The sequence below is a fragment of the Pseudophryne corroboree genome, chromosome 5 (genome assembly GCF_028390025.1).
Source record: "Pseudophryne corroboree isolate aPseCor3 chromosome 5, aPseCor3.hap2, whole genome shotgun sequence".
Classification (NCBI taxonomy): domain Eukaryota; kingdom Metazoa; phylum Chordata; class Amphibia; order Anura; family Myobatrachidae; genus Pseudophryne; species Pseudophryne corroboree.
The window spans coordinates 778,272,867-778,296,003 of NC_086448.1; the positions used below are offsets into that span (position 1 = coordinate 778,272,867).

The window sequence follows — 23,137 nt, forward strand, 5'->3', positions numbered from 1 at the left end:
TTGAGCCCTCTCACATTCCACGATACCACCTTAATCCCCGTCATAGTACAGTAGAGGCATAATCAGTGCATCGCCCCGCGGCCGGTCAGCCCCGTCACATACAAATTCTGTAACCAGACACCATTGCTTATATTGCACAGTTGTAGACCATGTACTTGCACTACATACATTTCCGCTCAAAAAATAAACATAACCCATCCCCCTCCCCTTCCCCCCACCCTGTATACCACCCCCAACATGCAGCATACCTGGATCCCAAAACTGAGTGTTCATACCGAAAAATTAAAATAAACCAAACTGTATTGCACCATCGGCCAGTGCAAACACTCCTTAATCGGGGCTTAGTTGGTGCAACCACACCTCGATCGGGGCCAAGAGTATAATGACTCTCGGGAAAATATCGATAGCCTCCAGCCACCAACCCCCCCCCCCCCCCCCCCCCCAAAAAAAAAAAAGAATATAGGAGGGGAAATCATAGACATCCACCCCCTGGGTCCGGTCACACCCAAAATAAGCGTACATGTATAACAAAGAGCCAATCATATCGACCCACAAACATAACCCCCCCCCCACCCCCCAGAATCAACAGGAGGTAATATAAATCCGATAGCCTACCCGAAACATCAACGTAGGCAAACGAGTAGTCACATGCCCTGTCTAACCTGTGAGATCAGAGTAAAATAACTGGGATACAGAGGACATTGACCACAGAATATCACCCCCGCAGCCTATTACCACACATTAATTAACACGCATGTGCAGCCCACATAGTAAATAACAAGAGAAGCACACAAGGAGAGAGAAAAAGAAAAAAAAAAAAAACAACAAATAAAGCAAACAGGATAAAGTCAGCGTCAGGGGTAGCTGGAGACTCAGGGGTCTGCAAGGGCACGCCTCGCTGGGAATCGTCTATCCAGCCACGCCACGGCCTCACGAGGAGTTGTGAAAAACTTTGTTTCCCCATCAGCCACCACTCGCAACCTAGATGGGAAGAGCATGGCATACGGCAGGTCAAGTTCACGGAGCCTCCTCTTAACAGACAGGAACTGAGCCCTATCCTTTTGTACATCCACGGCAAAGTCCGGGAAAACCGATATGGGCGATCCGTTCCATTTCAAAGGTCCTTTGGTGCGGGCCAGCCTTAGAACTGTGTCGCGGTCTCGGAAATGAAGGAACTTAGCAATAAAGGTGCGAGGTGGAGCCCCCGGAGGCAGCGGGCGCATCGGAACTCTATGGGCCCGTTCAACGGTAAAATAAGGTGAGAATTCCTCAGTCCCAAAAGCATCCCGGAGCCACTTTACAAGAAATTCTTCAGGAGTTGAGCCCTCTTCCTTTTCCGGCAGGCCAACAAAACGGACATTATTGCGCCGCAAGCGCCCCTCCATATCCGTCAGTTTTTTGCGCACCTCAGTCATTTGAGATTCCAAAGCATCAGTGCGACGACCCAGCGGCCCGACGGAGTCTTCAACATTGGATATACGGGTCTCAGCCTCTCCCACTCTCTCTCTCACTCGTTGAAGGTCTTGATGGATAATGGAGAGATCAGACTGCACTTGCCCAATCTTGTCCGCCAGACGTGCCTCACTGGCAGTCACCGCCTCTAATACTCTCTGCAGAGCAGCATCCGGATGATCCGAGGAAGCGGAACTATACGCAGGAGATGGTGGTGCTGTTTCAGAACCGGCGCTCTCACCCCCCCCGCCGCTGAGAGCCAGGATTCCGGACAAACTTATCCGTTGCGCCCGCCGCCGCATTACTTTGGCGGCCGCCGCGCACCATTTTAGACAACACGGTGTCGCTCCACCCAGCCGACCAGGTATATCAAAGCAAATATAGGCAAGCAGGAGGGGGGCGCCCACGCCGACACCCCACAGAAAGGCCAGTGGGTTCAAGGCAGGGTATAAATATATATAGCTAAGCAGCAGGGCCAGAGCCTCCTGATATAATGCAAAGTGACCGCCTGGTGGAGCAGGGAATCAGGCAGTGTCCCCCCTAATCAGAGCTGTGCGGTAAAGATAAACAGCCCCCAATGTTGACCTCCAGGCAAGGTGAGATCCGGAACGGTCAGCTAGAGATGTGCAGCAGGAGGAGAGGGGGGAAGGGTACAGACCGCCAGCCAGCTCAGTTAGGCCCCCACAGATTAACAATCCGCCCCGTATTAGTAGGTACCGATTTTCAGTCAGGATGGGAGGATGCAGCAGCAGATGATCAGATCGGTGGACGCAGCGGCCGGCAGCCGAATATGGGCAGGATGATCTTCCAGGCTCCCCAGAGTGTCCAGGCGATACAGCACCCCAGCCCCGCTCAAAAGTCCCGGACGGCTGCAGCGGGCGGGGAGAGAATCGCGGGAGCCGCACTTCCGGTCCCCCGGGCCCGCGGCGGTGCAGGATGGTGCAGGCAGCCTCAGACGCGCTCCGGGTCCCCCCAGCAGGCACACAGGGTGGCAGTCAAGCTCCCCTCGCTCCCCTCCTCAGAGACGCGGGCGGCGGTGGAGAGCCGGAGCCGAACTTCCGGTCCTCCGGGCGGCACGGGTACGTGGCGGTGCAGGGCGCAAAGTGCTCCAGGCGCCACAGTCTCGTCTCGGGTCCCTCAGCAGGCACACAGGGGCGGCAGATGAGCTTTCCTACTCCCCACCACAGAGACGCGGGTGGCGGCGGTGAGCGGGATCCGAACTTCCGGTCGGAGGTGAGCGCGAGGCGGCAGCTCCAGCGCCGAGCAGGGCCCGCCGGGTAGATAGGGCTGCAGGAGCCAGAGGGACAACGGGATCCGGCCCAAATTCACACCAGGGGGGCAGGAAGCATTCATGCAACGTTGACCCCAATATCAGACCCAGGGGGGGAGTCCAGGATGATGTTTCAGGATATATTGGCTGGAGAGCTGCACAGTACAAGTGCTACTCCATGCCCGTCCAGGCCACATGAGTTGTAAAGTATTTTTACATGGTAATATGAATTTTAGGAGTCAATCATAAACTACATACAGTACCCATGTTCTACAGTTTACAATGTAGACGTATGCAAAAAAGCACCTTGCTCTTAAATCACACAGTTCCGATAGTGGATGGCTAGTGTTTACATGGACAGCAGGGGCAGGGGGGGATGCATCCAGTCTCCTCCTGAAAGCTTATCTCCAGGCTCCGGGGAGGGAGGGCTCCGGAGAGAGAGCTCCAGTCAGTGCTGGCATTTGGAGACGGCGGGAGGACTGAGATCAGCTTCAGTATCACCTGCTACAAATGGAAACAGGATAAATGAAACAGATGCATAAGATTCTTTGCGTGTATGTGCAATACGAAAATGTATGGTGTTCATAGGCGTGCGCACAGGGGGTGCCTGGTGAGCAGACACCCCCTAATATCTGGCCCTCCCTCGAGCGAGTCGATCGATTTCATCCCCCCACATCCCGCTCACAGCCCACCTTGCCTGGCCACGGGACTCCTCTGTACAAGCAGTGCTTCTCCTGGCTCTGATACCCGGTGCCTCTGGCGGTGTGGCTCCTCGGTCTCTCCTGTTGCCGCTGTGGTCCCCTGCTGCTGTTGACCGACATACCTGGGTGGGTGGCTCTCCTCCTGGGTTCCGCAGGGCTGCCTCTTTGCTTCAGGCGTGATCTTCAATGGCGGCCGCCATCTTTGATTCAGTGCTTCAGCTCCGGTGTTCGGTGCAGCTGCTCCCTTCTCTGCCTGGGTCTGGTGATGTGCTGGTCTGCTGTACCCTATCTCTGGATCCATGTGGGTCCTTTCCAGCAGTGGTGCTGTGGTCTGCTGAGACTGTCCTAGAGATTCTGCTAACTTCACATTCCCATGTGTCCCTGCTTCTTCCAAGGGATACACATGAGGGGGAAACACATGAGGGAAGATATGCTGCATGGGTGGGAATATGAGGGCAGATATGCTGCGTGGGGAGTTGGGGGAAACATGAGGGCAGATATGTTTCATGGGGGGGCACTCTGCATGTTTGTGGAGGGAATTCTGCATTATGTGTATTGGGGCATTTATTATGTGTATAAGCAGCACTTGTACTGTGGACATTATGTATATAAGCATCCACTTGATACTGTGGGCATTATGTGTATTAGCGGCACTGCTACCGTGGCCATTGTTTATAAGGGACACTGCTACTGTGGGTATTGCGTATAAGAGGCACTACTGTGTAGCATAATGTGAATATGGGGCACTAATGTGTGTCGCAACGTTAGTAAGCGACATTGCTCTGTGGTGTAATGTGAAATAGGTGCACTGCATGCAGTGTAATGACAAGATTGTGATACTGTGTCGCGTAATTTGAATTGGGGTACTAATGTTTAGCCAACTTTCTGGTGATACCACACTCCTTTTTTGTGCCGCTCGCCTTCTGTGTGACAGTATGGGTGCTAGGGCACATATTTGTAGTTTGCAAGGGGGGGGAGCCGAACACCCTACCATCAGCCCTAGCTTCGCCTAATGGGAGGGGAGTAGGTGGCAGGGGAAATGAGTTCCACCACCTCTCCAGGACCACTTTAAGCCCTGTCTAGGGCACATATTTGTAGTTTGCAAGGGGGGGGAGCCGAACACCCTACCATCAGCCCTAGCTTCGCCTAATGGGAGGGGAGTAGGTGGCAGGGGAAATGAGTTCCACCACCTCTCCAGGACCACTTTAAGCCCTGTCCATTCAGTGAGGCACTCTCCACCCCTCCCCTCAAACAGGAGCAGCAGCGCCCAAGCCAGTGGCAGTGGCAGCCAGAAGCCCAGCAGCAGTGAGCACTACTGGGGGCACTATGTGTATCTGGCACTATTGGGGGCACTATGTGTATCTGGCACTGCTGGGGGCATTACGTGTATCTGGCACTGCTGGGGGCATTACATGTATCTGGCACTGCTGGGGGCATTATGTGTATCTGGCACTGCTGGGGATATACTGTGTGGCATAATGTGAATTTGGCTAGACCTGTATGCTGGATGTATTACGTATATCTGGCACTGCTGGCGGTATTACGTGTATCTGGCACTGCTGGAGTTATATGTATCTGGCACTACTGGGGGTATTAAGTGTATCTGGCACTACTGTGAGTATTACGTGTATCTGGCACTGCTGGGGGTATTACGTGTATTTGTCACTGCTGTTGGTTATTACGTGTTTTTGGCACTGCTGAGGGCATTACGTGTATCTGGCACTGCTGAGAGTATTTATGTGTGGCGTAATGTGAATTTGGCTCATACTGTGTGGCATGATGTAAATTTCGGTTCATACTGTATGGCCTAATGTGAATTTTGGCTCATACTGTGTGTCATAATGTGAATAAGGTGCACTACTGTCAGTAGCTGGTTCGCATGGGGAGATGTGTGGCAAATGCTGGTGTCCTGCGGAGAAGGGGTCTGATGACATAGAAAGAGGCAGATGTGGCTCTGCTGGCGCATATGTAAATTTTAAACTTTACTTGTGTTAAAAAAGCTCAAATATCCCGTTCTTTTCAGAGTGGGCCACTCAAAATTGGGATGTAGGTGCTGATTGGTGCAAAGGGGTTGGGTGTGTGTGGGGGAAAAGGTTGAGTCTATTTTCCCTTTGTGGAAAGGAGCCAGATGTGACATCAGGTGAGGGCGGAATTTCTCTTCTACCCTTACAGCATGTTAATGTTTTCTCGAATCTCCGTTTATGGTAGGGCATTATGTTTTATTTATGCTGCATTGTACCCTTGCAGGCTCGCTTTGATTGCCACGCTTCGGGCCCAGTATCTCACTCTGCTTCACTTGCCACAGGTTACTATTCCAAATTGTTAGTGACGTTGACTCAGTGCATTATGGGAAAGGTCCTCTCAACATAAGGAATTTAGACACTACCGTAGGAGGGGGTGAGGAGAGGGGAATGGTAAAGCACTAGTCCCACCTCTCTGTAGTTCCGCCACTGGGTCAGCGATAAGTTGGGGAAGTGTAAGTAGCAATAAGGAGCAGCGGCAGTTAGGACTGAGGGTTATGCCACCAAAAGGTTGTGCTAGCCCAAAAGGTGGTGCTAGACACGCCCAAAAGGTGGTGCTAGACACGCCCAAAAGGTGGTGCTAGACACGCCCTTTCTGTGGTGCACCCCTTAATAAAATTAACTGTGGTTTTTATTAATATTATACAATTGCAGGCATAATGTTATGTTGGGGTGGGGGCAATCTGTAAAGACGACCTGTAAATGACTAGATGACCTGTAAATGATGATTTCTCGTTAACGATTTCCTTTGAACTCCCCCGGCAGTCCTGGGCAAACGATATAGGACAATACATATGATATATCTTTAAGATATATCTTAAGATCTGGGAGTGGCTACACCCAGGAGCATGCTGACTACAGCTTCAGATCTTCTCTGCAGCAGGGAAGATCAGAAGCTCAGACCAACGACCAGTGGGACCGCACATCGTGATCATTATCGTTCACAGACACTGAATGATCTGCACTTTTGTGAACGATTTGTAGTTCCGATCCATTGGAAATGGCCAAATTGTTGTTAATATCGTTTAGTGTATGGGCACCTTTAGACTATGGGGGTCATTCAGACCTGATCGCATGCTAGGTTTTTCGCTGCGCTGCGATCAGGTCAGAACTGCGCATGTGTATGCACCGCAGTGTGCATGCGCGTCGTACGAGTACAAAGCGTATCGTTGCTGAGCGATGGATTTAACGAAGAATCCATTCGCACAGCCGTTCACAAGGAGATTGACAAGAGGAAGACGTTTGTGGGTGTCACCTGACCTTTTTCTGGGCTTGTTTGGAAAAATGCAGGCGTGTCCAAGTGTTTGCAGGGCGGGTGTCTGACGTCAATTCCGAGCACGAACAGTCTGAAGTGATCGCAGCGGCTGAGTAAGTTCTGGGAAACTCAGAAACTGGACAAAACTTTTTTGTACCGTTCGGCTGCACAAGCGTTCGCACACTTGCAAAGCGAAAATACACTCCCCCGTAGGTGGCGACTATCTGATCGCAGTGCTGCAAAAAATAGCGAGGGATCAGTTCTATGTGGGGGGAATCTGCACGTTGGTGACTTACAACGGCAATGAGAGGTGGCCATGTAGTTATAGCTATGGAGATAAGTGGCGGAGGGCAGAGGTTACGGACGCCGGCGGTGGCTTGTGAAGTGTGAGTGATCCCATACGGACACCTCAGCTGCCTGGTGAAAAATATCACTTTTTTTTTTTCAGAAAAAGCTGCTTTGCAAAAATAGCAGTTTTTTGGAAGTGATATTTTTATAAGGGAGTCATGAGGAATTTCAAAAAAATTGTGAAATGTAAGCGTGAGAATTAAAAACTAAAAATTCTTATTTCACAGATTTTTTCATAATGAATATGCCCCCATGCCACATAACAAGAATACAATACATAAGGATGCAAGAAAATGTAATTGTGAAACATAATGAACTGAAACCAGCAACATCACAAATGATGTATAAGCAGCTGACGTACCCGGCATTGCCCAGGTTTATATCTTCAAGTTATTAACTTACCAAGGAGGTAGATGGAACTGTCAACATTTTATTATAATAATAATAATAATAATAATAATTAGCAGCTCTTCCAACACACCAATGAGGTGGCTGCCCAGTGTCGTTTTTTTTATTTCTTGGGGTGTCGCCAGTAGCCCTAATCCCCAGCTTTTTTTTTATAATCACCTTTACCGCCCACGGTGTTCTTGCCGGCCCAAGTGGTGTTTCTACAGCCATCTACGTGCTAATTCTCGAAATGTGTAAGAATTTGCACTGGCACGAGCTGTAGCACTGATCTCATGTGCAGACTGTAAATTCTTTGCCAAAGGGACCATGCGGGGCAAATTAATCAGCGGGGACATTGTGCGTCTCATAATAAACTGCATATCCTTGGCACTGGGCGCTCTGGTCATATGGTTGGCCTCTGGAGGGTGGGAGTCATTCTGCAGCACTGCGCCCCCCCTGCCCCTCTCAGCAGTACCATGGGGGACACTGTTCCTCTCCACCCGTGTCTTGATGAATTTGGCCTTGCTCCCATAGGTCATTGTGCTGCGTGAATCTTCAAAGGCACTATCTGCTGGACTGATATGTGCAATCATGACCATTCTGCTTTTTCCGCTCAGTGCGCCCTTTAGCAGCCAGGTCAGTTTACTGTCTCGATAGTTTATATGGCTGCCTGGTCTCTCGCGCAGTGCCATGATGCAGTTCCTGAGGGCGAGAAGGGAGCGGTTGATGTAACCTTCTTCTTTCATGGTCTTGCCGCTGTTGGTAGTCTGGCTTGCCCGCTCTGATCCTGCCAGGTCTACCATGTACAGGCGGCCTGTGCTCACTCCATCACTGCCTGTTTGTTTTACGGTGATTTGTAATATGGCATGGGAGCGTGATGAGGTCTTATTAGCAGCTGTTGTTGTTTCAGAGCGACGCTTATTTCCCGTCTTCAGCATAGTCATGGCCTCCTCAGGAGTGCTAGGGGATAATGCAGTAATCCCTACTATTTTGGGGTTACCGTAAGGATCCTCTCTGAGGGCCAAAGATCCAGAAGACGGTCTTAATAGGTCCCGGATCGTTTCATTGTAGATCTCAGCATATGACAATGATACAGAGAAATTATCTCTCCTTCCAGTCTCCTCAATAGTTTTAAACAGGTCCTTCAGGGTAAGATACATCAGTCCGGGCTCACGAGGCTTACCCATCATAGTATAGGTCTTCCCTGTGCCTGTTGGGCCGTAGGCAAATATAGCAGCATTGTACCCAGCTAGGATGTCATCCACTATGTTCTTCGTCGTAGAATCATACACATTTTCCTGAGTAGCTGCCTGATCGAACACGTGGTTAAAGGTGAATGTTGTTTCTCTGGTCCTGCTCGAGCGCAGTACGTCATAAGGATCCTCGCCAGGGTCCTTCAGTAGCACCGTCTGCGGACCAAGTTGGTGTGTGATGCACTGGGCTCGATTCTTAGTCTCCATCATATTAAACGGACGGATGCGCAGAGCCACAGTCATCTGATGGTCTATAGCGTTCTCTATAGTCGTCATCTTCTCTCAATTCTAATCTCAGAAAAGAGTAATAAAAGTATCTGTGTTGGCACTAGTCCAGCAATATCAGATATGAGCCAGGAAGCAGCCAGCTGCCTGTTCTATACCCAGCAGCTGCATTATGACATCACTATGACATCACAATCAGCTGCACTGTGACATCACAATCAGCTCTGTGGCAGAGGGCACTGCTATGTATCTCATTCAGGGCATACTGTTAAAGAAGAGCCATCGTCTTCTGATCTCTCTGGGAAGTCTGAGGCAGATGGGAGAAGCCGTCTGAGGTCAAGTTGGTGATGTCATAGGATGCATCTTTCTGTCTAGCTTTCCCCAACTCCATTAATTAATAAGGAGGCAGAAGGAAGGGTATAAAAGAACTTAAGAGGACTGTGAAACTGGGACCAAACCCCCATCTGTCAAGAATTTATTAATATGTCTTTTATAATGTACAGTTAGAAGGTTCAAACTGCATAAATATTTGTAGGGTTTAGAAGTTATTTATTACCTTTTATTTATATAGCACGCACACATTCTGCAGCGCTTTACAGAGAATATTTGGCCATTCACATCAGTCCCTGCCCCAGTAGAGCTACAGTATTTGTACACGCACACACATTCATGCTAGGTTTAATTTCGTTGGATGCCAATTAACCTACCAGTATATTTTTGTATTGTGGGAGGAATCTGGAGTACGCAGAGGAAAATCATGCAAGTATGGGGAGAACATGCAAACTCCACACAGTTAGAGACATGGTGGAAATTGAACCTCAGTTCTGCGCATGGCTTAGTCTTACTGTTACTAATACACTTGACAAAAGTTAATATGCACAAAGACCCTTACTCTCTGCATGTTTGTATTCATTAACAATTGTGGGAGCAGTTCTATTGCTTGTAATAATATAATCATCTATCCCAAGCTACTAGGTTAGAGGGTGCTGCCTGGGTATCAGTTACAGCAATAGAACTACACACATATTTCACATTTTTAGATTAATGGTTCCCAATAAAATCTGAATCTACTATCTATGTAAAGTGTCCTATAAAAATGTACTTACTACTGTCCTCACTCCTACGGATTATTAATAAATGTGTACTATCCCTTGGTAGCAGTGCTAGAGCACATGACATCACGATAAGCGCAAGCTGCAGGAAGCATGGTACTGGACGCTCCGCTCCATGCGACTATACAGGCTGTAGGCTGCAGAGAGCGTGCCTGGAGTGTCCAAAGGAAGCTCTGGGGGCAGCCCTGTAGCAGCGGTACTGGCTGCAGCCTGGAAGTGAGACGCCGGAGCCAGCGAACAGGATCGCAAACACAGGCTGATACACGCCCCAAAACATTTTTGCCGCTACTCCTGATTACCTCCCACAAACCCTCTGTCACTCACTTCGCAAAAATAATCTTCTCTGCGCCGGCCGCAAGACCATCGTTGCACATACGCAGTGCGGCTTAGATGCATGCGCAATCGGCCTACAATCGCTCAATATTTACATTGCGCCCATCCCTGTATCAGGCCTGGGTCAGCTGCTAAGGGATCCCCAATGCTGTCACATGAATAAACCCACAATTAGCAAGTGGCCACCACAGTAATGTAATGATCAGGGAAGGGAAATGATCCTCCATTGTGCCAGTCCCATTGTTAATGTCATTCTTAGTGGAGTATGTGGGACACAGTAGTGTATGGAGATTGCCTTATGTGCAGGATGTATGAGTAATAAGAGGCGGTCCTGCGAGTTGTCCCGATGCTGTGAGGACTCAGGACAACACCCTGAAGGCGGCAGCTGCCTAGTGCTGTGCTTGCAGATAGGCCAAGGGAGATGTCTGGCCACAGGGTGCTTCTCAGAGGCTTGTAGAAATGTCACAGCCCTCCCTGTTTGTTATTTTATAATCCACTAAGCCCCATTGTGGATTCTGTAGTGAGAGGGTGACCCGCGTTCTCATACTGGAACTTCTGGTTCCTCACAAGGGAAGAAAGATGAGGCTCCAGCTGACATTTGTGAGGAAGGATGGGCCACACTTTATGAGTAGACATCAGCAGTGGATTGGATTGGATAGACTGAGGCGCCTCGCAGTCATGTAGGGGGAGGAATGAAATCATACTAATCCTGTCAAGGAAGTCCTTCTCCAGTAGGGTGGCCCGCTCTGCTGCCGCTCTGCCACTGCAAGCCACCCGCTGCCTGGTCCTTCTGCAGAACGGTTTCCTCTCCCAGCTCCTGGTCACAGTGCTACACAGGGTCCCTCAGCCCGACTTCTGGCTCTTCTCCCCATCAGGGCACACGCTGCAACTTCGTGCTGTGTGTGTACAGCCAGCTCTGGCCCTAAGGTCTTTCTCCTCAGAACACTGTGCTGTTCATGTGTAAGGAGGCTGCCAGGAAGGTAACCCCTGCAGTCCCCAGGAAGTCTTTCTGGGGTAAAACCTTTGTATAGATATTCACCATGGAGCCAATGCTTTAAATAGCGGAGATGTGCAGCATGGCTATACACCTTAATATTAGGCAAATTGATGCCAACATTGGATTAAGCTTGTTGTAGTTTTACCATACCGCCCAACATTGGTGGTCAGTGGAGCTGGACCCTGCGTGTGACCCCAAAGAGGCAGAGCCTGAGGGAAAGGGGTGGAGCTTTGTGGCACCCACATTTCTGTCACTGTGGGGGCATGCCCAGCACTCTCCGAGATGCTGGGCATCCCCGGGCTCCCCCTAAACTGGATAGATGGCATCTGTTCACCTACTACTTTCATAGCAGAGCAGCGGTGTGTGCTCCCCCCAACTACTACCCCACCACTACCGCGGGACACTGTGGCCAGCGGGTGGGACAGCAGGATAGTCCTAGGAAAATGGGACTGTCCCGCTGAGTACAGGATAGTTGGGAGGTATGGTTGTACTTAGGCCTATTGGGGACTTCTTACCATTCCAAATAGAGGTGCGCATTGCCTTCTCTATTGCTAAGGTGTCTACATGAGACAACAAAATAGGGAGGGTTTGTAGGGGGTAAAGTAGTCTAGGGAGTCGCATCATTTTACCACACTGGCCTCCCTAAATGAGGAAGTTGTAGTTTCTCCCGTCCCTCACTATCTCTGGTGATGTCATGTACAAGGTTAATCATATTGCATGTGTATACATTAGAAAGGCTTTTAGACAATTGAATCCCTAAGTATGTGATTGCTTTTCTCTCCCCTATAATGGGGATGTCCCCTGACCATGGCGGTTGTGTACTGCGCACCTGAAGGTAGAGAGCGATTGATTTCTCAAAGTTGACAGTTAGAACCCAAAGTTAATCCAGATTCCCGAATCCTCTCCCATCAGAGGAACCCAAGGGCCTTCCTAGGTTTTGATAAAAATATATCGTTTGCAAACCCTGCCCCCATTTTGAATACCTAGAAATTGTGGCCAATCCTGAAGAACACCGAGCATAGGGTCCATGACTAAATTTGAGAGCAAGTGTGAGAGGGGACAGCTGTGTCTTGTACCACAGGACATCACAATTTTATTACCTCAAAACAATGCACATAGTACAAAAAAGTAAATAATACAGCAATCATAGGCGTGCGCACAGGGGGTGCCTGGTGAGCACAGGCACCCCCGAATATACATCCCTCCCTCGAGCGAGTCGATCAATTTCATCCCCCCCACATCCCGCTGATGGCCCACCTTGCCTGGCTGCGGGACTCCTCTGTACAGGCAGTGCTTCTGCTAGCTCTGGTCCCAGATGCCTCCGGCGGTGTTGCTCCTCAGTTTCTCCTGTTGCCACTGTGGTCCACTGCTTCTGCTGACCGACATACCTGGGCTGGTGGATCTCCTCCTGGGTTCCGCAAGGCTGCCTCTTTGCTTCAGGCATGATCTTCAAAGGCGGCCGACATCTTTGATTCATTGCTTCAGCTCCGGAGTTTGGTGCAGCTGCCCCCTTCTCTGCCTGGGTCTGGTGATGTGCTGGTCTGCTGTCCTCCATCTCTGGATGTCCATGTGGGTCCTTTTCCAGCAGTGGGGTAAACACATGAGGGAAGATATGCTGCATGGGTGGGAACATGAGGGCAGATATGCTGCGTGGGGAGTTGGGGGGAACATGAGGGCAGATATGCTTCATGGGGGGCACTCTGCATGTTTGTGGGGGGGACTCTGCATGTGTGTGTATGGGGGCATTTATTATGTGTACAAGCAGCACTTATACTGTGGACATTATGTGTATAAGCATCCACTTGATACTGTGGGCATGATGTGTATTAGCAGCACTGCTACCGTGGGCATTGTTTATAAAGGACACTGCTACTGTGGGCATTGTGTATAAGAGGCACTACTGTGTAGAATAATGTGAATATGGGGCACTACTGTGTATCACAACGTTAGTAAGCGACATTGCTCTGTGGTGTAATGTGAAATAGGTGCACTACGTGCAGTGTAATGACAAGATTGTGATACTGTGTTGCATAATTTGAATTGGGGTACTAATGTTTAGCCACGCCACACCTTTCTGGTGATACCACACCCCTTTTTTGTGCCACGCGCCTTCTGTGCGCACTGTTCTTTTTAGACAGTATGAGTGCTAGGGCACATATTTGTAGTTTGCAGGAGGGGGTGCCGAACACCCTACCATCAGCCCTATATTTGCCTAATGGGAGGGGAGTAGGTGGCAGGGGAAATAAGTTCCAGCACCTCTCCAGGACCACTTTAAGCCCTGCCCATTCAGTGAGGCGCTCTCCACCCCTCCCCTCAAACAGGAGCAGCAGCGCCCAAGCCAGTGGCGGTGGCAACCAGAAGCCCAGCAGCAGTGATCACTACTGGGGGCACTATGTGTATCTGGCACTGCTGGGGGCATTACGTGTATCTGGCACTGCTGGGGTAATTATGTGTATCTGGCACTGCTGGGGGCATTACATGTGTCTGGCACTGCTGGGGGCATTATGTGTATCTGGCACTGCTGGGGTATACTGTGTAGCTTAATGTGAATTTTGCTCGTACTTTATGGTGGGGGTATTACGTGTATCTGGCACTGCTGGGGATATACTGTGTAGCTTAATTGAATTTTGCTCGTACTTTATGGTGGGGGTATTACGTGTATCTGGCACTGCTGGGGGCATTAAGTGTATCTGGCACTGCTGGGGATATACTGTGTGGCTTAATGTGAATTTGGCTCGTACTGTATGCTGGATGTATTACATATATCTGGCACTGCTGGGGGTATTACGTGTATCTGGCACTGCTGGAGTTATGTGTATCTGGCACTACTGTGGGTATTACGTGTATCTGGCACAACTGTGGGTATTACGTGTATCTGGCACTGCTGGGGGTATTACGTGTATTTGGCACTGCTGTTGGGTATTACGTGTATTTGGCACTGCTGACGGCATTACGTGTATCTGGCACTGCTGAGGGTATTATGTGTTGCGTAATGTGAATTTGGCTCATACTGTGTGACATGATGTAAATTTCAGCTCATACCGTGAGGCCTAATGTGAATTTTGGCTCATACTGTGTGGCATAATGTGAATAAGGTGCACTACTGTCAGTAGCTGGTTCGCATGGGGAGATGTGTGACAAATGCTGGTGTCCTGCGGAGGAGGGGTCTGATGACATAGAAAGAGGCAGATGTGGCTCTGCTGACACATGTGTAAATTTTAAACTTTACTTGTGTTATATTAAAGCTCAAATGTTCGCCCCCCCCCCTAAATATCCCGTTCTTTTCAGAGTGGGCCACTCAAAATTGGGATGTAGGTGCTGATTGGTGCAAAGGGGTTGGATGTGTGTGGGGGAGAAGGTTGAGTCTATTTTCCCTTTGTGGAAAGAAGCCAGATGTGACATCAGGTGAGGGCGGAGTCTCTCTTCTACCCTTACAGCATGTTAATGTTTTCTCGAATCTCCGTTTATGGTAGGGCATTATGTTTTATTTATGCTGCATTGTACCTTTGCAGGCTCGCTTTGATTGCCACGCTTCGGTCCCAGTATCTCACTCTGCTTCACTTGCCACAGGTTACTATTCCAAATTGTTGGTGATGTTGACTCAGTGCATTATGGGAAAGGTCCTCTCAACATAAGGAATTAAGATGCTACCGTGGGAGGGGGTGAGGAGAGGGGAATGGTAAAGCACTAGGCCCACCTCTCTGTAGTCCGCCACTGGGTCAGGGATAGGTTGGGGAAGTGTAAGCAGCGATAAGGAGCAGTGGCAGTTAGGACTGAGGATTATGCCACCAAAAGGTGGTGCTAGACACGCCCAAAAAGTCATGCTAGACACGCCCAAAAGGTGGTGCTAGACACGCGCAAAAGATAATGCTCGACACGGCCACAAGGTGGTACTAGACACGCCCAAAAGGTGGTGCTAGACACACCCCTTCTGCGGTGCACCCCCTAATAAAATTAGCTGTGCACGCCTATGATGGTGTTGCTACAAAAGATTGTTTACCTTCTAGACCACAAAAGCCACAAAATTCCATGAGGTTCCATGTAGTGTTCCGATTGATTTCTCATGTGCATTTACCCACCATTATTTCCTCTTGATCGCACCTTCATCAGGATATCATTAGTTATTACAGTTGTATGTATTCAGACTGTGGGGGTAATTCCAAGTTGATCGCAGCAGGATTTTTGTTAGCAATTGGGTAAAACCATGTGCACTGCAGGGGAGGCAGATATAACATGTGCAGAGAGAGTTAGATTTGGGTGTGGTGTGTTCAATCTGCAATCTAATTTGCACTGTAAAAATAAAGCAGCCAGTATTTACCCTGCACAGAAACAATATAACCCACCCAAATCTAACTCTCTCTGCACATGTTATATCTGCCCCCCGTCTGCAGTGCACATGGTTTTGCCCAACTGCTAAAAAAATTCCTGCTGCGATCAACTTGGAATTACCCCCTGTAAGTACCGAAGTGTTTGTATTGTCATAATGTTTCCACAAGCCTTAGAGTTAGGGTTGGAGGTACACTTTACACACTTTGTGGACATTTCAACAATGTTGACATTACATTCATGTTGGCAAAATATACCACACACTAAAAAAAATTATATATATATATATATATATATATATATATATATGACAAGAATTACTCTCCCACTGCGCTATTTCAAATAAAACACTAAAATTAATTAATTATATGGCTGCCTGTATCCTCTAAGTTCCCTGTTAGGAGGAACTAAATGTGTGAAAATATGAAACGAAATAGAGGAGATGGCGCCAAGGGAGTTATATCAACGCCCTACCTAAAAACGGACCCTTACAGTACTCTCCGGATAAATTACGTCAGATAACAAATACTAACATAAAAATGTATTAAAACAACATATAAACCCGACACAAATGTTCATAAGTATACAGAGTTGATACATTTACATTTGTCGCACAATTTGAACAATCAGTTTGTAGTGATGAGGAAAAAGCGTAGATATATCACTACGATTTCCTCCTTCTCCTTATTGTAGATTCGGAGGTAACATCAGATAATAGATAGATAAATAACCCAACGCGTTTCGTCTTGTTCCAAGACTTCATCAGGGGTAAAATCTCTTCATTTCAGAACATATTGTCAGCACATAAAAGGTCATTCAAAGATGTATGAACAACGTTTCAATATTTCAATGGGACTTGATTGATACAGCGAGGACCATACCTCATATATCATCAGCTTGAGTCTGACATTCAGATATTCGAATATGGGGAAGATTCATATGTGTATAGAATCTAACTGGTTCGCAAGCATAAGGAACCTCGTCGGTCATACAGAGACTTGGCTGTCAGCACTGCACCACTGGAGGGTCTACCACGTGTTCTAAATTGGTTAGACATTATACCCATTTGAATTGCCTTCACTCCTGAGTCTCTGAGTGTCAGGTTCAAGCTGCTGACCGACGAGGTTCCTTATGCTTGCGAACCAGTTAGATTCTATACACATATGAATCTTCCCCATATTCGAATATCTGAATGTCAGACTCAAGCTGATGATATATGAGGTATGGTCCTCGCTGTATCAATCAAGTCCCATTGAAATATTGAAACGTTGTTCATACATCTTTGAATGACCTTTTATGTGCTGACAATATGTTCTGAAATGAAGAGATTTTACCCCTGATGAAGTCTTGGAACAAGACGAAACGCGTTGGGTTATTTATCTATCTATTATCTGATGTTACCTCCGAATCTACAATAAGGAGAAGGAGGAAATCGTAGTGATATATCTACGCTTTTTCCTCATCACTACAAACTGATTGTTCAAATTGTGCGACAAATGTAAATGTATCAACTCTGTATACTTATGAACATTTGTGTCGGGTTTATATGTTGTTTTAATACATTTTTATGTTAGTATTTGTTATCTGACGTAATTTATCCGGAGAGTACTGTAAGGGTCCGTTTTTAGGTAGGGCGTTGATATAACTCCCTTGGCGCCATCTCCTCTATTTCGTTTCATATATATATATATATATATATATATATATATATTGCAATGTGTCCGGCAATCCTGCAAATGGTTTTACCTTGACCCGGTGCCCTCGCAATGTAAAGTGGATATAGGCAGACGATGTCGCGGAACTCAGAGCTTGGAGAAGAAATGTAACCGTTTGACAACCACGTCTAACACGTTTCAATCTTATTTGTTGGTAACCTGATGAAAATCTTAAATAAGATTGAAACGTTAGATGTGGTTGTCAAAAGGTTTAATTTCTTCTTCAAGCCCTGAGTGCCGCGCCGTCGCCTGCCTATATATATATATTATATATACATATATATATATATATATATATATATATAAACAGAAAGTTCAGCACTCACCATAGCAAGAGCTCACTTATCCTCACAACATCAATAAATAAATGATGGGGGTTTAGTTAGTGAATTGGCCAATGCACGGAAGCCTGCAAACCGCTCGCCAAGGTACCCCATCTTCTTGCAGGTCCTACACTATCACAAAGTCTCAAAAATTAAAACCTGGCAACTGTATCACACATAATATAACTGCACACATGCCCACTAGGTTTAATGTGTATCTGCCTAACATCTTATGGCTTTTAAAGGTACACTAATCACCTGACACTGGCTGATAAATTACTAAGGAGCAGCTGACACAGGTTTAGAACAAATGAGATTAAACAGGGGTGCATGAAAAGGCCTGTGACCACGGTTAATAAGAGTTAACCAAAGATTAACCCTGCAATATGCAAACAAATCTAGAAAACCACAGCACTCGCCACCCCAGAAGCGGGGTGCAGTGTCTGCACTCACCACTCATAGGGTGGGGTGCATGCAGGCCATGGCCACCTACCCAAATACATACAAACAGAAAGTTCAGCACTCACCATAGCAAGCTCACTTGTCCTCACAACATCAATAAATAAACAGTTGCCAGGTTTTAATTTTTGAGACTTTGTGATAGTGTAGGACCTGCTAGAAGGTGGGGTACCTTGGCGAGCGATATGCAGGCTTCCGTGCATTGGCCAATTCACTAACTAAACCCCCATCATTTATTTATTGATGTTGTGAGGATAAGTGAGCTTGCTATGGTGAGTGCTGAACTTTCTGTTTATATATATATATATTAGGGTTGGTGGCCATGGGCTGCATACACCCCACCCTATGAGTGGTGAGTGCAGACACTGCACCCGGCTTCTGGGGTGGCGAGTGCTCTGGTTTTCTAGATTTGTTGGTATATATATATATATATATATATATATATATATGATGTAGTTATGTGACCGACGGTCACGTAACCGCCCCCTGCATCCCGAACAGTTAAAATACCGATAGTCGGCATGCCAGCTAGAAGGGACTACTGTTGTCGTTGCGCTCCACCCCCTGCCCCTGCCGGAACTCTGCAGCCGGGATCCCGGCATCAGGATGCTGACCGCCAGGATTCTGATAGCCAGTAACGCTTGCCCCAACCCTATATATATGCCACTTCCATGCACAGCCAAAACTCTCCAGGATCCGTTCTGTGAGCTTTACTGAGGAAGTTGCATTGCATTGTGATTGTCAAATCAGCTTTATACTTTTTGAATTATATTTTTATGGGTAAACACCCGAATCTGAAATAATTCTGATTATAAGATCTGGATATTCTCCATAGTCAACCAAAATATGGATGATAACTGCCAGTATCTTTAAAAAGAACTTCAATCAATAGTTTTTATAAGGAACTTCCTAAATAGAGTTCTTTTAATTATTTTTAATGCAGCCTGTGGAAATTTTCATCTATAATAAGCCCCCTCCAGGAGCTAATATAGGAGATTTTACTATCCTTATATTTAAGGTTGTGATTTTCTACATTTAAACTCACTTATGACAAGTAAACCTGTCATCTGTGATTTTCTACATTTAAACTCACTTATGACAAGTAAACCTGTCATCTATATTTGTTACCCCTGATGAAGTCGATAAGACGAAACGCGTTGGATTTGTCAGTCAGAAGTTTCCTACTTAGTTTGTGAAGATACTCCCTTGTGAGCTCACACCTTAAAAAGGTGAGGGAGTATCTAGAGTTCAAATTATTCAACAAACGCAGTGGTTGTCTTTTTTACTGACATTTATATTTACTATCTGTATACTCATTACATGATGAACTATGTAAAAATTGCATTTGTTCAAATGAATGTTATTAAAATAATCTTTTATTATTTGGCCTTGGGCCTCTTGTTTGGGTGACCATTTGGTGAGGGGTGTCTGTTACAGGTTCCCGGTCACAAACTTTCTCCAATATCCAACTTACACCTATGGAAACAACATTGGAAGAATTACCGTAAAGACGTTCCTATATAGCGCACTTGGGAATTTTGTTTTTTTATATATATATATATATATATATATACATAGGTACATCTTGAAGAAGGGGTTAAAATCCCCGAAACGTTGATGTTATATATGTATTGCTGAATACATTTGCTTTTTCACCAGTCCCTGAGTGCCGCAGTTTTTCTTTTCATATATATATATATATATATATATATATATATATATATATATATATATATCCATGGAAGTCCTGCACTCACGTCCGTATATCATCAACTATGGGGTGCACCCAGTAGAATCCACAGAATCCCTGTAGATCAACATATGTAGCCGTAGTTCCAGTTTCCTGGGGGGCACTCTCCTTTAAACATCATCACACGAATTTTCTTAATCCATAATAGGCTTTATTCGGTCTCACAATTGGCTTTATTAAGTCGACGTTTCGGCTCTATCAATAGAGCCTTTATCAAGACAAGCCTTGCAAACAATTTTATAGTCAAGTGGTCAGGCAGCCACACTGAATGGACGTGGATTTGTGACCTCCAGGGAGGTTTATTGACCAAGGTGTTTCTATATGGATAGTTATCCAGGATATCTTCCCTATTTATATGAAGTTAAGATGCTGGAGTGACCGAGAATCCACCCTCAGTGTTGTTTTGTTGAGTTATACTCATTTTAGTTATGACCACTTGACTATAAAATTGTTTGCAAGGCTTGTCTTGATAAAGGCTCTATTGATAGATAAAGCCTATTATGGATTAAGAAAATTCGTGTGATGATGTTTAAAGGAGAGTGCCCCCCAGGAAACTGGAACTACGGCTATATATATATGATGTAGTTATGTGACCGATGGTCACGTAACCTCCCCCTGCATCCCGAACAATTAAAATACTGATAGTCGGCATGCCAGCTAGAAGGGACAACTATTGTCGTTGCGCTCAACCCCCTGCCCCTGCCGGAACTCTGCAGCCGGGATCCCGGCATCAGGATGCTGACCGCCAGGATTCTGATAGCCAGTAACGCTTGCCCCAACCCTATATATATATATATATATATATATATATATATATATTTATTTATTTCCTGCCTTTTTCGTGTAACACATAGGTGGCTCTTACGTTCCCTGAAGCCGCGAGTTGGCCCATCATACAGCTTATCCGTAGGCAGCTACAGCAGCTAGTATAGTCCGGCATGAGTGTTACTCTTGGCCTCTGTGGTGTTTGTCTCCATGTAGTGCAGAAGATACTGTCATTCTGTGTCCATGTGCTCGACCTGTGGAGATCTATGTACCCGGAGTTGCTGGTACGGCTATTGTGCGCTAGAACGTGTTTACATAACTTGCATATTTCTGGCAGAGCATGAAAAGTCAGGGAAGGACATTTGGATTTTGCATGGATTTATAATTCTTTCCACTTGTCAGGGAGGTCTCGTCTGTTTATTGCAGTGCCTGCCAGCCAGGAATCAGATGAATTAGTCTTTCACGTTTGAAAGTTAAAATCACCCTACAAGCTTGTGGGTGATAAAGCATAATTCACGGGTAATGCAAAGTGTGATTATAAACAGTGTTTCTTCAGCAGGTTACATTGGTTTCTACAGGGAAACATGGGGGCGGTGTAGAGTGGATCTTGATCCAGAGGCACCAACAGGCTAAAGCTTTAGGCTGTTCCAGGATGCATTGGGGCCTCCTCTATAACCCCACCTTAAGGCACTGTGAGCCCAGTTTCGAGTTGGTGCCTGCAGCAGCAGGTCACTTAATAGGGGGGCTGCACAGGCAGCCCTGAATAGCTTTCTAAGAAGACTTCAAGTTATGTCAGTGTGACATTCAGTGCTGCGGCTCCATCACCTCCCAAGCGGCGTCACATACTCCCGCGGCCTGTTCCCGGGTACTTGCGGCGGAGTCACTCCGGCTTTAGGAACATGGTCGTAGACGCTCTCCTGGTTCACGTGGCTGCTACAGGGAGGAGGTAAGAGGGTCCCCCAGGCGGGACCTGCCATTAAATCGCATTCCGTCCACGACCTAGGGAGACGGAAAGCGGCGCTGGCGTGGCCACTGTCACCGAGCAGGGACCCCACTAGACCATCGGAGCATATTGAGTACAGGTCGGGTGTACTAAAACCCCATTTAATAAGGCTCACAGTACCCGGGGTGGAACTCCAGCAAAGGCGAGTTGGCGCTTGACCTGTAGCCCTTCCCTCGGCCCAGGCCGCCATCTACTGCAGATTTTCCCACCCTGGAGCTGCCTCACACTCTCCCTCACTCCCTGACTGAGATGCTGGGCGCCATCTTCTAAGCATAGCTGCGGCTGGTCTCTGGGACTGCAGGGCAAGGTCTCCCTTGTAAGAGCTGACTGTATACAGCGCTGTGACTTTACAAACACTTGAGTATTCTACATGTCTTTATACAGACAGCGTTAGTTAAGAAAGAGTGTACCTGTTACATGATATATTGTACGAGTATTCTGATTTATAGCTCTGGTCTAGGACAGTGCTCTGTTTTTTTATATATATATATATATATATCTGTACATATACTAATCCAGTGCAGTTTTATTGTCATAATAATTATCTGCATTGCCTTTGACTGTGTGTGTCTGTATCTGCTGTGTGGTTTCACTTTCAGTGTTTCCCAGATTTATCTATTACTATATTGTGTACCCTAAGGGACTAGGGGGGTCATTCTGACCCGATCGCCAGCGCATGCCAGACGGCAAAGGCGGGGGGGACGTTTGGCCACCGTTTCTTGGGCGCGGTCTGGCCAACTCAGGCGTGGCCGTACCGAACAGGGGGCGGGCGCAGCGGCTGCGTGACATCACACGCAGCCGCTGCGGGCCGGGGAGCGATGCGTAGCTCCCGGCGAGCACACTAAAGCTGCGCTGGTCGGGAGCTACTCTTGAAGTGCAATGGCATCGCCGCTGTGCGATGCCTTTGCACGTCTGCAGGGGGGGGGGGGGGTACTGACATGCGGGGCGGGATAGCCCTGTGCTGGGTGTCCCTCCCCCCATGTCTGCGTGAATGATCGTAGCTGTGCTAAATTTAGCACAGCTACGATCATCTCGGAATGACCCCCTAGGTGCGTCTGGGTCATATATATAGTGCGTCACAGTATTTACCTATTACGTATATTCTACTGTGTACTCAGTCACATAATACCAGATTTATTCGCAGGTGTTGTGTACTGTGTATTCAGTCACATACTAACAGATTTATTCACAGGTATTGTACTCTGTCTGGCTTTATCGTACTAAGCCGTTCCATTGTTGCATTTGTGTACAATGTCTAACAAGAAGAGTAGTAAGTCTGTGGACGCTCCTGCATCATGCAGAGCATGCGCCAAAGATTTACCATAGGGAGGAGTTTTGGTATGATGGTCTGTGTACTAATGTGTCTTTCATCTCCCAGTCAGTTACGCAGCTCTTGTGACCAATCAGGAGCCACCCTGGGCTGCATTCACAAACCTACTGGT

At 47.2% G+C, this 23,137-nt stretch overlaps 2 protein-coding genes and 1 long non-coding RNA gene across 4 annotated transcripts in view; 2 read left to right on the plus strand and 1 right to left on the minus strand.

The window, feature by feature from the left end:
• Positions 1-23,137, plus strand: part of MINDY4 (MINDY lysine 48 deubiquitinase 4) — a 379,811-nt gene that overhangs the window by 259,762 nt on the left and 96,912 nt on the right. The window lies entirely within an intron of this gene.
• LOC134928505 (kinesin-like protein KIF19) lies at positions 7,588-9,057 on the minus strand. The gene has a single exon (XM_063924330.1). The coding sequence runs from the start codon at positions 8,961-8,963 to the stop codon at positions 7,656-7,658; it is 1,308 nt and encodes a 435-aa protein (XP_063780400.1). The 5' UTR covers positions 8,964-9,057; the 3' UTR covers positions 7,588-7,655.
• LOC134928506 (uncharacterized) overlaps positions 9,137-23,137 on the plus strand; it is a 28,682-nt gene continuing 14,681 nt past the window's right edge. Inside the window, exon 1 of the long non-coding RNA XR_010177940.1 lies at positions 9,137-9,247. This is a non-coding gene — a long non-coding RNA (uncharacterized LOC134928506). The remainder of the gene's footprint in view (positions 9,248-23,137) is intronic.

Excerpts from the sequence above, each read along its gene's own strand:
- LOC134928505 (XM_063924330.1), bottom strand. The coding sequence starts at position 8,963 with ATGACGACTATAGAGAACGCTATAGACCATCAGATGACTGTGGCTCTG.